This window comes from Microplitis mediator, chromosome 11 (assembly GCF_029852145.1).
Source record: "Microplitis mediator isolate UGA2020A chromosome 11, iyMicMedi2.1, whole genome shotgun sequence".
In the NCBI taxonomy this organism is placed as follows: domain Eukaryota; kingdom Metazoa; phylum Arthropoda; class Insecta; order Hymenoptera; family Braconidae; genus Microplitis; species Microplitis mediator.
Window position 1 is genome coordinate 869,818 of NC_079979.1, and position 17,566 is coordinate 887,383.

General features: G+C 32.3%; 1 protein-coding gene and 1 long non-coding RNA gene across 5 annotated transcripts; one reads left to right on the forward strand and one right to left on the reverse strand.

The window, feature by feature from the left end:
• Nucleotides 1-4,113: 4,113 nt before the first annotated feature.
• On the reverse strand, nucleotides 4,114-5,293 carry LOC130677597 (uncharacterized). The gene is made up of 3 exons (XR_008991636.1): nucleotides 5,141-5,293; nucleotides 4,974-5,073; nucleotides 4,114-4,866 (listed from the first exon to the last, which is right to left on the reverse strand). It is a non-coding gene; the product is annotated as an uncharacterized LOC130677597 (long non-coding RNA).
• Nucleotides 5,294-5,375: 82 nt separating this feature from the next.
• Nucleotides 5,376-16,948, forward strand: LOC130677596 (uncharacterized). Of its 4 annotated transcripts, none has more exons than XM_057484435.1 (13): nucleotides 5,376-5,525; nucleotides 6,939-7,035; nucleotides 9,463-9,522; nucleotides 9,598-9,624; nucleotides 10,316-10,342; nucleotides 10,651-10,680; nucleotides 12,646-12,672; nucleotides 12,982-13,011; nucleotides 15,587-15,613; nucleotides 15,920-15,949; nucleotides 16,113-16,137; nucleotides 16,452-16,478; nucleotides 16,579-16,837. In XM_057484435.1, the coding sequence occupies exons 2-13, from the start codon at nucleotides 7,019-7,021 to the stop codon at nucleotides 16,609-16,611; spliced, it is 360 nt and encodes a 119-aa protein (XP_057340418.1). In that variant the 5' UTR covers nucleotides 5,376-5,525; nucleotides 6,939-7,018; the 3' UTR covers nucleotides 16,612-16,837. The 4 variants fall into 4 exon arrangements, with proteins under 4 accessions (XP_057340418.1, XP_057340419.1, XP_057340420.1 ...); XM_057484434.1 differs by lacking the exon at nucleotides 5,376-5,525 and adding an exon at nucleotides 6,791-6,855 and having other exon boundaries at nucleotides 16,579-16,836; XM_057484436.1 differs by lacking the exons at nucleotides 5,376-5,525; nucleotides 10,316-10,342 and adding an exon at nucleotides 6,764-6,855 and having other exon boundaries at nucleotides 16,579-16,948.
• The last annotated feature ends 618 nt before the right edge of the window (nucleotides 16,949-17,566 follow it).

Sequence of the window (17,566 nt, forward strand, 5' to 3'; positions counted from 1 at the left end):
ATTTTAATCTTTAAAGTCGAATTGACGTCTAAAGGATGGGAATTTTTGAATAGCAGCTATTCCTTCGCAACTCTGGTATTAGGGGTAATTTTATTTCATCAGAAAATGACGTTTAAATTATTATTTTTGTCAACTTACAGAACTATAACTGTATCGGCCTCCGTTCTGTAATAATAATTGAATTTTCAATAATAATAAAATGCATTTAAGAAAATAATTATCTTAAGAATATTTTTTTTTTACATTTTGGGAAGCAGATTCAGCGGCTGAAGGCTCATCCTTTAATAAGAAGAAAATAGTCATACTCATATATATTCTAATTATATAAAAAAAAAAAGTTTCCATTGAAATAATCTTTTTTACTTACGCTAGTAGGAGAAGTAAATGTTGACGAAATCTGTAAAAATAATAAAAAATACTCTTGAATATTTTTAATTTTACTTTAACAATATCCCTGATAGCCAGATTTTATGGTCAGAAACTTGATGTCAATTAGTCACGATCAATGATGACAACTTTGTCACTATTGACATCAAATTACCGTCATATGAACTTTCCCGGAAAGTTGGAACTAATTTGGAGCCACAATATGATGGTAAATTAAACCAAAATTGTGCCGCGACTCCGACAGCTTTTTGCGGTCAACTTGTGTGTTCAACATAGTGACAAAATTGCTGTCAACTGTTGCCCACACCGACAAGTTGAACAAATTTTTTTGTTAGTTGCAAGTTTACATCCATTAGCAGACGAAATGGCTATCAGGGAAAATGGCAGCTGAAATATTTTTATTAACTTACGTCAGCATAAGCCCTAGAGCTGGCAGCCTGTAATAATAATAATACATTAGTCACAAAAGAAAATACTCTTTGATATATTATTCCAATAGCAACTTGGTAATGAACTGGCATGTAAACGTGGACCAGTTTTGCGTAAATCTGATGGGGAAAGTTGACATCAGATAATTAGCAAAAACTGTGAAGCGAAATTTTCCGTCCCTCTATCGTCAATTTGGAAAATTGACAGCAAGTTTTGACTTTACAATTTTTGCTATCAAACTGATATCCACTTGCGACAGCAAATTAACATCAAATTGCCCTGCTGTTATACGTCAATCTGACAAAAACTATTTCAAGCTCAAGCTTTGAGATCAAATAGTTGTCAAAAGAACAGAAATTTTTGAATAGCAACTATTCCTTTGCAACTCTGGTTTTAGGGTCCAATTTATCCACAGAAAATCACTGATAGTCAGACTTTATGGTTAGAAAACTCAAACTGCCGTCATATCAACTTTCCCAGAAAGTTGGCATTATATTGCAGCTGCAATATGATGGCAAATTGAACAGAAAAGTTTCCCGCAACTTTCTGACGATTTGTTGCTAGGAAACTCGTGTGTTCATTTTGACCACAAAGTTGTCGTCAAATTCCTTAATGATCACAGGTTCTCTACAACTAATTAACGTAGATACAGTATCTGTTAATTTACTGTCAAATTGAGGGTAACATTTGACTATCTAACTATTGGTTACGAGTTTGTGTCAACTTTTCCAAAAAACTGCCGTTAACCCACAGCCTGAATGTCAACGCAACTTGACAGCGGAAATTTTAATCTAATTGTTGTCAACTTTTAGCCAACTAAACTTGACGATAAGCTGCCATCAACTGTTGCGCATATAAACGAGTCGCAAAAATTTTTTCGTCAAATTTTAGCTGCGAGTTTACGTCAATTTGCGAACGAAATGGCTGACAAGAATAATGGCCATTGAAAAATTTTCATCGACTTACGGAAGTAGCAGACGACTCCGCGGGTTCCTGTAATAATAATGAAACATTAATCACAAAAGAACATACTCTTTGAAATATTACCCATAGCAAACATTTCTCGACAGAACAATGGTATCAGTTACTTGCAGTCAACTTGACGACAACTGTACAATTTGTTACTATTGACTTCAAATGGCCTTCATATCAACTTCCCAAGAAAGATGGCGACAATAAACTGTCGCAATATGAATGCAATTATTGGTCGCAACTACAGTGGGCGGATGGCCTCCAGTTGTTGTCAACTTTTTGCTCACTCAACTGCTACTGAATTCGCTAAAGTTTCTGAACTTACGTCTTGAGACCGGACATTTTTAATTGACAACAGTCCAATTAACAGAATAAGAGACATCATTTTGAAGTCCATTGTTGAAGTTATGCTCGATAATGATCCGAAATTTTAAGTTATTGAAAATAAAAATTTATAAATATAAAAGCAATTAGAATTGGTATTGCGTTAGAATTTGAGAGTATACTTTAAAAATATTTTACTCTTATGGCTGTTTATAACTTGCGTATATATCTTCACTGCTCAAAATGCTTGAAATTTATATCCACTTTATTATCGATCTTACGAAAATAAAAGTAATTAAAATATTTATTTTCGCCAAAAAATAAATTATGTTTCGTTTTAACAAAATATTTGATTTCACTTAAAAATCCATATCACCTGAATAAACTTATCTTAAAACTTATCAGACATAAAAAAATTTATCGACATTAATAAGATGTTGTTTTTTTAAAAATTAATAATTTGAAAATAAATTTTATATAATACATGCTCAAAACCTTACTAGCATTCTTAAAGAAGTCTGACATATATCTGTACCTAGAGTCTTCAGCAAATCTGCACTATCAGTCTTGAACAAAGTTCAGGCAAAATATATCCGTAACCCGACTAGAATTTTTCATAAGGGCCTGACGAGGTCCTTATCGGGTTAACCTTATTTCAAATAAAGTCCCGATCAGGGTATCCTGACGAGGATCCTGATATGGATGTAACGCTTAAGACCCATGAGGTCCTTATCAGGATTGCCTTATCAGGACCTTACCAGGATATCCTCATCACGTCCTTATCAGGATTGCCTTATCAGGTCCTTACCAGGATATCCTCATCAAATCCTTATCAGGATTACCTTATTAGTAATTATTTTTTAAAAAATCGGTCTGTCAGTTGACCCTGCGGGCCAGCCCCAAAACTTCCCGCTGTTTTCGAGCTCGTTGAGCTCGAAAACATTATTGTGAATACATTTTCGAGCTCTTCGAGCTCGCAAATACTTTTGTATACCATTGTTTTGTAAAAAACCATTTTTTAGCATTTCATTCTCCCACGATATCTCTTGAACGAATGAACCGATTTTGATGGTTGAGGTGGCATTCGACGCGGCTTATAGAGTTTTAGAGCTGATAAGATTTTAGAATCAATCCATCGAGCAAATTAAAAGTTATCCAAATAAAACATTTTCGAAAAAATTTTATTTTTGAAATATCTCTAAACGCACCCTACCGATTAAGTTCAAATTTTTACGGCTTCAAGACATTAACAAGCCGCGTCGAATGACACCTCAACGATCAAAATCGGTTCATCCGTTCAAGAGTTATGAATATTTACATACATACATACATACGTACGTACGTACACACATACATACACTCGGACATCATCGTGAAATTAGTCAGGATGGCTTCCTAGGACCTCGAAATGTCGACATCTGATGGAAATTCGATTTTCGTAAATCGGACCGAAACCAATAACTTCCCTTTTTTTGAAAATTTGAAATTTTCATAGCGGGAAGTTAAAAATCCCACAAATTACGGTAAAATACCGTATTTTGCCGCAGTTTACCGTATATTACGGTAGTTCTGCTGGATAGCGAAAATTACGACAAATTACGGTAAATTCCGGTATTTACCGTAATTCGAATCTGCTAGGGCAGGAAAAATGCTCTTAGGTTATGTGTATATTTTCAATGGTTTTTTAAGTTAAATTGAACATAATCGATTGATCATCTTTAATTGGTACAGATTGATACATATTTGAACAATGTTAAAAAAAAACTTTACAATTATCACAACTCCTAGTCTCTAAACATGAACGAGTGAAACAGGTAAATGTTTACCAATTCTGAGTGCCAACCGAACCACTTTTTGAAATGAGTGGTTCGGTTTGCACTTCCCGTGTAAAAAAAACTCGTTCCAAAAAGATTCCAAAAAAGTTCCGCATATGGAACTTCTAAACATGAGACAGATTAGAACTTCGAATGGAACTTTTTTGGAACGTTAGTCATTTTGATGGTAAAAAAAAAGTTGTTATGAGCAAATTTAGAGTCAAAAAAGGACGTTCTTGGCACTTTTTTGGAATTTTTTATGGACGTTTTTTTTTAGTTCTATAAAAAATTCAAAAGTAGTGATTTTTGAACTATTTTGGCATATTTCTGGAACGTTTTTATTCTACAAAAGATGCAAAAGAAGTGATTTTTGAAAGTTTTTGGAACGCCTTCTTTAGTCCATAAAAAGTCAAAAGTGGTGATTCTGGAACTTTTTTGGAATGTTTTTGGAACATCTACTTTAGTTCTATAATAGGTTGTAAAGTAACGATTTTTGAACCATTTTTGAATGTTTTTGGAACGTCTTTTTTAGCTTTCGAAAAAGGCCAAAAGTGGTGATTATGGAACTTTTTTTGAATGTCCATTTAAAATTCCAAAAATTTCTAAGAACGTTCTTTTTTTACTCTAAATTCACTCATAAAAACTTTTTATTTACCATCAAAATGACTATCGTTCCAAAAAAGTTCCATTCGAAGTTCTAATCTGTCTCATGTTTAGAAGTTCCACATGCAGAACTTTTTTGGAATCTTTTTGGAACAAATTTTTTTCACACGGGTTGAAATTAGTGAATATTCATTCATTTTCACTAATTCATGTTTTTTAATAATTTTGATTTTCAAATTGGCAGACCAAACTCAGAATGATCTTTGCAAGTTCCTTCGGCGAAGAATGAAGAGCATTCATATCCCCTACAACATTGATAACCATTCGAAGGGTAACACTAAAAAAAAAACTTCATTAAAATCGAAAAAATTAATTTTATTTATATTCAGAGTGGAAGTTATTTTTTTCTAATATAAAAAAAATTATTTTATGACGATTACTTACCCAACCACCTTTGCAACCTTCAACTGCACTAGCATATAAGCCAATAATCAAAAAAATCGATAGCAGTAAAATGAATTTCGACATTTTTGTTTTTTTGAGTCTGAAAAAATGAAGTTTATGATTTAAAAGTTGCGCTAAATAATAAAATAAAAATATGATGGAATTACCAGTAATTAGATGAGTAATCTCAGATTCGTGTCTTATCTATGCAAGACTATAATTGATACTGAGCTCGAAATGAATTTCTATCATCAGATATTGCAAGTGAATTAATTGCGTCATCTATTTTTCCTCAGCTCGTAGATTTATGTTTATTTCAACTGAAATTGATTATCGGAATTTTTTATTTCCTTGACATTTTGATCTGCTGATATCAGTTAATTTCCTTGACATTTGGAAATCAAACGCAAGACCTATAAGCAAACTCAGTGATGCTCAATATATAAAGATTACCAAAAAGAATTCAAATTATTGAATCAGAATGGAAACTTTGAAAATTCACAACTTCTAGGATAATTTAGATTAAGGCTCGTTGTTGGGCTCAAATAAAAGGTAAAGCTGTAAGGAAAATTTTTTGTTCATGTTTGATCGTTTCGATTGATAGTTTTCGTGATGTCGATCTATATAGATAGCGGCTGATTTTTGGAAAAGTTAGTTTTAGAATCTGGAAATTTTTAAATTTATAACTTCTAACAAAATTAGAATTAAGGATCGAATTTCGATTAATTTGTTTTTGTCTGATAAGTTTTTACACGGAAAGAAAATTATGGGAAGTTTTCCTATGCATTATGGGAATGGTTCCCATAATGGTATGGGAACAGTACCTATACTACTATAGGGATGGTTCCCATATATTATGGGAATCATTCCCATATATTATGGGAATCATTCCCATACTATTATGGGAATGGTTCCCATATTGGTATAGGAACTATTTCTATAATATTATGGGAACTATTCCCATAATGTTATGGGAACCATCCCTATAATATCATAAAATTTTTTTTTTGCACAATAGTGTAGAAATTTCCCAAAATTTGAATTTTCTTGAATGTTTTGTGCTGACAAAAAATTCTTGTTAAAAATTTTAATGTTTTTTGCCAAATACGATTTTTTTTTCAATGTTTGAATTTTTGTTTTTATGTTTAATAATATTTCTGTGTATTGTAGAAGTGATTACCACACTATTCGTTAAATTAATTTTTTCATGATAATATGGGAACCATTCCCATAATATTATAGGAATGGTTCCCATAATGGTATGGGAACCATTCCAATTGCATTATGGGAATCATTCCCATAATATTATGGGAATAGTTCCCATACTACTATAGGAACCATTCCCATAATATTATGGGAATGGTTCCTATAATTTATGGGAATAGTTCCTATAAATTATAGGAACCATTCCCATAAATTATAGGAATGATTCCCATAATATTATAGAAAGTATTCCTGTAAATTATAGGAACCATTCCTATAATTATAGGAACCATTCCTATAGTGTTATGGGTATCATTCCCATAATTATAGGAACTATTCCTATAACTATTGGAAACATTCCTATAATTATAGAAACCGCTCCCATAATTTATGGTCGTAATTCCTATGATGGTATAGGAAAAAATTTCACAAAATTATGGGAACCGCTGCTATAATTTTCTTTCCGTGTAGATAAATTTACTCAGGTGGTATGGGTATTCAAGTGAAACCAAATATTTTGTTGAAACGAAACATTATTTATTATTCGGGAAAAATAAATATTTTGATTATTTTTATTTTCGTGAGATCGATAATAAAGTGGGTATAAATATCAAGTATTTTGATCAGTGGAGATAAATACGCAAGTTATAAACAGCCAATAGGGTGAATTATTTTTAAAGTATAATCTCAAATTTAACACAATGCCATTTCTAATTGCTTTTATATTTGAAAATTTTGATTATCAATAACATTAAATTTCAGATCATTATCGAGCATTTCTTCAACAATGGACTTTAAAATGATGTCTCTTATTCTGATAATTGGACTGTTGTTAATTGAAAATGTCCGGTCTGAAAACGTAAGTCCAGAAACTCTAGTGAATTCACACTGAGAGAAAAATGCATAGTAGCCTGAACTACGACGTCACAAATATTAAATATTAGTTCTGTAAACTAGTTTTCGTAGTCACTGGTACTACACAGTAGTGATCAAAACTAATACAAAATAGTAACACCAACTATTCTTTGAGAACCGTTTTTACCTGGTTATAACAATTATGAGCAAAATAGTCTTCGCTACTTAAGATGTAATAGCAATCATAACTACGTTTCATAGTCGCGTCAACAAATTAAAATAGTATTAGTAACTACACGGAAAGAAAATTATGGCAGCGGTTCCCATAATTTTGTGAAATTTTTTCCTATACCATCATAGGAATTACGACCATAAATTATGGGAGCGGTTCCTATAATTATAGGAATGTTTCCCATAATTATAGGAATAGTTCCTATCATTATGGGAATGATACCCATAATACTATAGGAATGATTCCTATAATTATAGGAATGGTTCCTATAATTTATAGAAATACTTTCTATAATATTATGGGAATAGTTCCTATAATTTATAGGAACCATTCCCATAAATTATAGGAATAATATAATGGGAATGGTTCCTTTAATAGTATGGGAACTATTCCCATAAAATTATGGGAACTATTCCCATAATATTATGGGAATGATTCCCATAATGCAATTGGAATGGTTCCTATACCATTATGGGAATCATTCCCATAATATGGGAATGGTTCCCATAACACTATAGGAATGATTCCTATAATTACAGGAATGGTTCCTATAATTTATAGGAAACATTCCTATAATTATAGGAATGGTTCCTATAATTTATAGAAATACTTTCTATAATATTATGGGAGTCATTCCTACAATTTATGGGAATGGTTCCTATAATATTATGGGAGTCATTCCGATAATTTATGGGAATGGTTCCTATAATTATAGGAATGGTTCCTATAATTATAGGAATGGTTCCTATAATTTATAGGAATACTTTCTATAATATTATGGGAGTCATTCCTACAATTTATGGGAATGGTTCCTATAATATTATGGGAGTCATTCCGATAATTTATGGGAATGGTTCCTATAATTATAGGAATGGTTCCTATAATTTATAGAAATACTTTCTATAATATTATGGGAGTCATTCCTACAATTTATGGGAATGGTTCCTATAATATTATGGGAGTCATTCCGATAATTTATGGGAATGGTTCCTATAATTATAGGAATGGTTCCTATAATTATAGGAATGGTTCCTATAATTTATAGGAATACTTTCTATAATATTATGGGAGTCATTCCGATAATTTATGGGAATGGTTCCTATACTTTATAGGAACCATTCCCATAAATTATAGGAACCATTCCCATAATATTATGGGAATGGTTCCCATATTATCATGAAAAAATTATTTTAAAGAAGTGTGGTAATCGCTTCTGCAATACACAGAAATATTATTAAACATAAAAACAAAAATTCAAACATTGAAAAAAAAAATCGTATTTGGCAAAAAAACATTAAAATTTTTAACAAGAATTTTTTGTCAGCACAAAACATTCAAGAAAATTCAAATTTTGGGAAATTTCTACACTATTGTGCAAAAAAAAAAATTTTATGATATTATAGGGATGGTTCCCATAACATTATGGGAATAGTTCCCATAATATTATAGGAATAGTTCCTATACCAATATATCTTCTCCCAACAAATTTTTCTCTCAAGTCTCTTACATTAAAAATCAAAGACAATAAAAAAAAAAAAATTGACAAAATGTGGTTACCACCAATCGTCAGCATTTTTTCCGAAACGAATTTCTATTGTATCATCTGAAGACCTTTTTTTTTTTTTTTTTAACTAAAGTTATAAACAAATGGCTTTTTTCAAAGTCCGGTTTGGTTTGAAAAAGGTCGATACCACCGATCGATAGCATTTTTTCTGAATCCAATTTCAATCGTATCGTCCAGACTTTTTTTTTTGTTGACTAATTATAAACAATCGAGGTTCTTGAGCTCGAAAACAGCGGGAAGTTTTAGGGCTGGCCCGCAGGGTCAACTGATTGACCGATTTTTTTTTAATGCCCTAGCGGATCCGAATTACGGTAAATACAGTGATTTACCGTAATTTACGGTGCCTAGGAGAATTACCGTAAATTACGGTAATCTACGGTAAATTACGCTAATCTACGGCAAATTACGCTAATCTACGGCAAATTACGCTAATCTACGGCAAATTACGGTGAATTGCCGTAATTTACGGTAATTCTGCTAGGCGCCGTAAAATTATGGCAATTTACCGTAAATTGCCGTAATTTACGGTAAATTACCGCAATTTACGGTAAATTACCGTAAATCACTGTATTTACCGTAATTCGGATCCGCTAGGGTGATCATCATATTAATTAAGTGTTTCATTCTCATTACAGTACGATTCTATGGGGTCTTCAGCTTCGGCTTCTATGGCCGCTGCAGCTGGTTCCAGCAGTGTAAAAAAAAATATTCTTAAGATTATCATTCTCTAAAAAATATTTTTTTTATTAAATATTCAATTATTATTACAGGGAGGGTCCCAATACGATTCTAATAGCGTAAGTTGATCAAAATAATCAAATAAATGCTGCTTATAATGAAATCCATTCCCCCTCAACGATAGAGTTACAAGGAAATAGTTGATAGTCAAGGATTGCTGTCGTTCCCTAGTGGATCCAAATTACCGTAACTTACCGCAAATTACGGTGTTCTCCCGCAAATTGCGGTAACGCCGTAAATTACGGTAAAATGACGCATCAAACGGTAATTTGCGGCAAAAATGTATTTTGACGGTAATCCTTCTGAATACCGTAAATTGAGGTAGAAAAACCGCAATTTTACGGTAAAATACCGCACTTTTGCCGCCAATTTTACGATGAATTGCCGCAATTTTACCGTAATTTGCCGCTGATTGCGGTAATTTACCATAATCTGCGGGAATTCTCCCGGATAGCGTAAATTACGGTCATTTACGGTAAAGTACGGAGATAAAAATTTTTCGTTGCAAGCGGATGTCGGTCTGACACCACAAATCGTAAAGTATAAAGTTGCTGTCAGTCGGTTAAATTGACGGCAGACAGGGAGGAAATTTCGCTTGACAATTTTTGCTAACAATCTGATGTCAACTTTCGGCAGCAGATTGATATTAAACTGGTCCGCATTTTCATGTCAATTTGCTCCTGAGTTACGATTGGGATAATATTAAAAAAATTATTTCTCTTAGTGATTAATGTTCCATTACTATTATAGGATTCCCCTCGAGAGTCTACTGATTCCGTAAGTCAATAAAAATAACTTATCAGTCATTATCCTTGATAGCCATTTCGTCTGTAAATTGACGTAGAGCTTTTATTTAAAAATGGCAACATTTGTGCCATCATGCAGGTGCAAATTAATGCAAACTTGTTGGGGAAGTTTATATGACGGCATCTTGAACTCAACTGCAGTGACAATGTGTAAAATCGTCGTCAAAATTGATCGCGTGACTGTTCGACTTTAATTTTATGACCGGAAAATCTGGCTATCAGGGATTTCCTCTAAATACATTTTAAATTATCTAAGAGAATTTTTCGTTATTTTGACAGGCTCCTGCTGCATTTCCTGCTACATCTTCCGTAAGTATAAAATGTTTTGATAGATATTTTTTAATAACAATTTAAAGTCAACTTTCGACAACAGATTGACACCAAATTGGTCCGCATTTTCTTGTCAGTTTGCTACTAAGTTGTTATTGGGATAATATTTAAAAAAGTTTTCATCCCTGGCAGACGTATACGGATTTTTACGTGCAGACGAAACTCAATCGGTTAATGATGCGCTTACGCGCTAGTGTCTAGTGGGCTGTGATGAGCTGTATACCCGGGAAAAAATGATCAGACCTGATCAGACATGAACAGGCATGAGTCTTCAGGCCTGATCAGACATGAAAAATGACCATGCCTGACCAGGCATGTTCAGGTCTGATCAGGTATGTTCATGTCTGTTCATGCCCATCCGGGTAAAAAAATTATATATAAAAAATGGCCCTATATAATTATATATAATTATGTATAACTATATTCAATTATACATGTATATAATTATTGCTATAAAAATAAAAAAAATAAAAAATTCGGGCGTGTGCAGGATTTGAACCGTGGACCTTGCGCTCGAAAGTGTAACTCGCTACTCACTGACCTAAGAGATTTAGTTGAAAAGTAAGTTTCGTATGAACTTCAACTAATAAAAATCTTATACGTGATAGATTCTTGGTCAACAAAATTTTAGATCTATGAGCAGACATGAACAGCCATGAACAGACATGAACATATATGACCAGGCATGAACAGGCATGGACAGGTATGATCAGGCATGAGCGTATTTAACGCTTCAGACATGACCAGGTATGAACAGGCATGATCAGACCTGACTGTATTTAACGCTTCAGACATGAACAGGCATGAACAGGCATGAACATATATGACCAGGCATGGACAGGTATGATCAGGCCTGAGTGTATTCAATGCTTCAGACATGAACAGACATGAACAGGCATGGACAGGTATGATCAGGCCTGATCATGTCTAATTTCAGGCCTGATCATACATGAACAGGCATGTTCAGGTCTGATCATTTTTTCCCGGGTATAGTCGAAGAGGAAGTTGCGCATGCGTGGACCAATGTTCATACAGTTGAGTAGCTCTGTTGTCAGCTGTAATTTCAAGAAGTTTGCCGGGCGCATGTTATGCAGAAGAGATATTACAAAATCAAAAGCAAATTCTGACGGTATTTCTTGGTTGGTTAATAAGAAATAAAGTTTTGAAAAATAGATTTGGATAATGATTATTCTGATAGCGAAAACTGCAACATTCCAATTAATCAAAAGTTATTATTTTATTTCTAATCATTAAATAGAATTACGATAGGTAACTTTGTTAAAGAATTTACTTGTCATTAATATATTAATGATTAATATATGTTGACGTTAGAATTTATTCTTATAAAAAGTAAGACCCATACGAAAAAAATATATATCCGGGCAAATCTGGAATATGTTACATATGTGCAACATATGTGTAATACATATTCCAGATTTGCCCGGATATATATTTTTTTCGTATGAGGATTTCTTATTAAGTGATTAGACAGCTAAAAAGTCTAGTTAAAAATATTATTTAAGAAAAAAAAGTTGTTTCCTACTGAAATTTAAATATGTTATTGTTTCTTATTACTTAATTAAATAATAAGAAACAATAAGATGAAACAAGAATAATAAGTCATAAAAAAAAATGTTAAATCTGTGTATTTTTGCGACGTATGCTACTTATTTACCGATCGAGTGACCCCTGCACCTAAAAACCCACATACGTCCACCATAGGATGAAAAATCTTTTAAGCACCATGGGCAAACCTCGCTTGCCAATACGGTCTCAGTGATTAAATTCCGCAGCAGAGATATAAGGCCTCGGCCCTAACAGGCCTCAGCTTCATACTATTCCTGCTGCAAACATTACTCACCTCTACCGTAATGGCGCGAGGTTCGCCCAAGGTATATAAATAACTAATTTCTCATAGTGATTAATATTCCATTACTATTATAGGATTCCCCTCGAATGTCTACTGATTTCGTAAGTCAATAAAAATATCTTAGCATCCATTATCCTTGATAGCCATTCCGCCCGTAAATTGACGAAGGGCGTTTATCTAAAAAATGAAGCCAGAATTTGTGCCATCATGTAGGTACAAATTAATGCAAATTTGTTGAGAAAGTTGATACGAAGGCATCTTGAACTCAACTGCAGTGACAAAGTGTAAAGTTTTCGTCAAATTTATTGTAACTAACTGACATCAATTTTCTGAGCTTAAAAACTGGCTATGAGGGATTTTCTTAAAATACATTTGAAATTATTCAAGAGTATATCTTTATATTTTTACAGGCTTCTTCTGAATCTTCTGATCCATCGTATGTAAGTATAAAATATTTTGATAGATATTTTTTAATAACAATTTGAAGTCAACTTTTGACAACAGATTGACACCAAATTGGTCCGCATTTCCTTGTCAGTTTGCTAATAAGTTGTTATTGGGATATTATTTAAAAAAGTTGTCATCCCCGGCGGACGTGTGCGGATTTTGACGTGCAGACGAAACTCAATCGGTAAATGATGCGCTCACGCGCTAGTGTCTAGTGGGATGTAATGAGCTCTAGATAGTCAAGGAAGAAGTTGCGCATGCGTAAACCGACCTTCATACAGTTAAGTAGCTCTGTTATTAGCTGTAATTTCGAGAAGTTTGCCGGGCGCATGTTATGCAGAAAAGATAATAAAAAATCAAAAGCAAATTCTGACGGTATTTCTTGGTTGTTTAATAAGAATTAAATTTTTGAAAAATAGATTTGGATAATGATTGTTTTGATATCGAAAACTGTAACATTTCAAATAATCAAAAATTATTATTTTATTTCTAATCATAAAATAGAATTACGATAGGCAATTTCGTTAAAGAATTTACTTGTGATTTATATTCTAATGATTAATATATGCTGACATCAGAATTCATTTTTATAAAAAGTAAGACTCATACTGAAAAAATATGGGTCATTCCATGTCAAATCGACAAATTTTTTACCTGACCCCCTTTAATTCCGCTGAAAATTTTCTATCTTTTTCTACCCCCCGAAAGTTATTTTTCAGAATTTTTTCAAATTTTTTTTCCCGACTCAAAAAAAAGTTATGAATTTTTGAAAAAAACCGCTCTTTTATTTTTAAATTGCCAGAACTTTTTCAAAAATTGACCGTTTGGGAACTTTTTTTTTTCAAAATTTTTGTTTTTAAATGTAGTTTTCGAAAAAAAATATGAAAAAATTTTCAGAATCCCAGATATATGAAATATTTTAGTTTTTTTGAAAAAACCGTAATTTTCTCAAAGTCCGACCGTTTTTTTTTTTTTTTTTTCTTTGCTCTAAAAATACTTCAACTAATTCTGCAATGATCCCCGTTAATTAAAAGATGTGACGACAATCGCTTTTAATTTTTTTTCTTGATTATAAAAAAATTTTTGTTGAATTTTTTGCTGATTCTATATAACTTTGTTATTAAATTTTTTTTATTTCCTCGTGAAACCTCAAAAGTTGAAAAATAAAATTTTATTGGAGAATTCCAAGTGATTATCGTCGAAAAAATTGTTATTTTTTAAAAAAAAATAATTTTTTTCTCTCATTGACGTTATTTTTTTACTCTTTTGGACGTTTTTTTTTGGTACTGAAATATGACAACTTCAAAAAACCATTGGAAGATTGTATGGTGCAAGTTAAGATGTGTTAAAAAGTCCTTTTTTTTTACTTTTTTGAAAAAAATAACAATATCTTGGACGATAATTACTTGAAATTCTCCAATAAAATTTTATTTTTCAACTTTTGAGGTTTCACGAGGAAATAAAAAAAATTTAATAAGAAAGTTATATAGAATCAGCTAAAATTCAACAAAAATTTTTTTATAATCAAAAAAAAAAAATTAAAAGCGATTGTCGTCACATCTTTTAATTAACGGGGATCATTGCAGAATTAGTTGAAGTATTTTTAGAGCAAAGAAAAAAAAAAAAAAAAACGGTCGGACTTTGAGAAAATTACGGTTTTTTCAAAAAAACTAAAATATTTCATATATCTGGGATTCTGAAAATTTTTTCATATTTTTTTTCGAAAACTACATTTAAAAACAAAAATTTTGAAAAAAAAAAGTTTCCAAACGGTCAATTTTTGAAAAAGTTCTGGCAATTTAAAAATAAAAGAGCGGTTTTTTTCAAAAATTCATAACTTTTTTTGAGTCGGGAAAAAAAATTTGAAAAAATTCTGAAAACTAACTTTCGGGGGGTAGAAAAAGATAGAAAATTTTCAGCGAAATCAAAGGGGGTCAGGTAAAAAATTTGTCGATTTGACATGGAATGACCCATATATATCCGGATATAACCGGGCAAATCTGGAATATGTTACATATATGCAACATATACGTAACAAATTCCAGATTGGCCCGGATATATATATTTTTCGTATGGGGATTTCTTATTAAGTGATTAGAAAACTAAAAAGTCTAGTTCGAAATATTATTTAAGAAAAACAAGTTGTTTCCTACTAAAGTTGAAATATGTTATAGTTAGAGTTTAAATATGTCATTGTTTCTTATTCCTTAATTAAGTGATAAGGAACAATAAGATGAAACAAGAACAATAAGTCATAAAAAAATGTTAAATCTGTGTACTTTTGCAACGTATGCTAGTTATTTACCGATCAAGTGACCCCTGCACCTAAAAACCCACATACGTTCACCATAGGATGAAAAATTTTTTAAGTACCATGGGCAAACCTCGCCTGCCAATATGGTCTCAGTGATTAAATTTCGCAGCAGAGATATGAAGCCCTAACGGGCCTCGGCTTTATACTATTCCTGCTGCAAATATTACTCACCTCGACCGTAATGGCGCGAGGTTCGCCCAAGGTATATAAATAACTAATTTCTCATAGTGATTAATGTTCCATTACTATTATAGGATTCCCCTCGAGAGTCTACTGATTCCGTAAGTCAATAAAAATAACTTATCAGTCATTATCCTTGATAGCCATTTCGTCTGTAAATTGACGTAGGGCTTTTAGCTACAAAATGACGCCAGAATTTGTGCCATCATGCAGGTGCAAATCAGTGGTAACTTTTTGGGAAAGTTGATATGACGGCATCTTGAAGTCAACAGTGACTAAGTGTAAAGTTGTCGTCAAATCGATTGTAACTAACTGACATAAATTTTCCGAGCCTAAAATCTGGCTATCAGGGATTTCCTTGAAATATATTTTAAATTATCTACGAGAATTTTTCGTTATTTTGACAGGCTCCTGCTGCACTTCCTGCTACATCTTCCGTAAGTATAAAATGTGTTGAGAGATATTTTTTAATAACAATTTGAAGTCAACTTTCGACAACAGATTGACATGAAATTGGGCTGCATTTTCTTGTCAGTTTGCTATTAAGTTGTTATTGGGATCATATTTCTCTTAGTGATTAATGTCCCATTACTATTATAGGATTCCCCTAGAGTCTACTGATTTCGTAAGTCAATAAAATTATCTTAGCATCCATTATCCTTGATAGCCAATTTTGTCCGTAAATTGACGTAGGGTTCTTAGCTAAAAAATGACGCCAGCATTGGAGCCATCATGCAGCTGCAAATTAATGCCAAGTTGTTGGGACAGTTGATATGACGGTATCTTGAACTCAACTGCAGTGACAAAGTGTAAAATTGTCGTCAAAATTGATAGAAACCGTTAAACTTCAATTTCGTGACCGGAAAATCTGGCTATCAGGGATTTACTTATAATAAATCTTGAAGTATCTAACAGTATTTATGTTCATTATTTTCACAGAGTCCTCCAGAATCTTCAATGCCAAATGTAAGTACAGAATATTTGTTCAAAGAATATATTTCATTTTTAGATATTTTTATTTTTTCGAAAATGTTTTAATTTTTTTAATCTTATATTATTACTACAGGAGGAACCTCCATCTCTAGTTGACCGCAAGTAATCCAAAAAGGCGAAATTATATGATAGAAAAATTGCGCACGCTGTTGTTGGAATTATACCGAAATTATTTTTTTCTTTTGTTTGAAGAATACTTCAAAAATATTATTATCAAATAAAGATTCTAAGAATTCACGTAAATTATGCATTAATTATTTTTGGCCAATAGCAGGACAGGTGCTGAGAAACGCCGGTGTCGATGATCCCCAACGTAATATTGGTTTTTAATGATAATCAACTACGTATGTAGTAGTGATAGCTTCTACAAGGAAAGAAAATTATGGCAGCGGTTCCCATAATTTTGTGAAATTTTTTCCTATACCATCATAGGAATTACGACCATAAATTATGGGAGCGGTTCCTATAATTATAGGAATGTTTCCCATAATTATAGGAATGTTTCCCATAATTATAGGAATGTTTCCCATAACACTATAGGAATGGTTCCTATAATTATAGGAATGGTTCCTATAATTATAGGAATGGTTCCTATAATTATAGGAATGGTTCCTATAATTTATAGGAATACTTTCTATAATATTATGGGAATCATTCCTATAATTTATGGGAATGGTTCCTATAATTTATAGGAACCATTTCCATAAATTATAGGAACCATTCCTATAATATTATGAGCTAGCATGGCTACCTTCTCACCAAGGATTGAGCGGGAACGAAAAGCTGATGCAGCTGCAAAAAAAGCTCTAACCGATGGTACCCAAATCAACAACCTACTAGCCACAACTGACGAATTTAAAAACGCTGTTAGAAACTTCATTTGGGCTAAATGGAACATTATGTGGAGGAACTCCAAATCTTTACTACATCGTGTAAGAAATAACATATGGGAAGAAGCTCCATTATCTAACAACCGTACAAATCAAGTAATCTTTACACGGTTAAGAATTGGTCACACTAATATGACACACAATCATCTCATGACACGAGCACCCGCCACT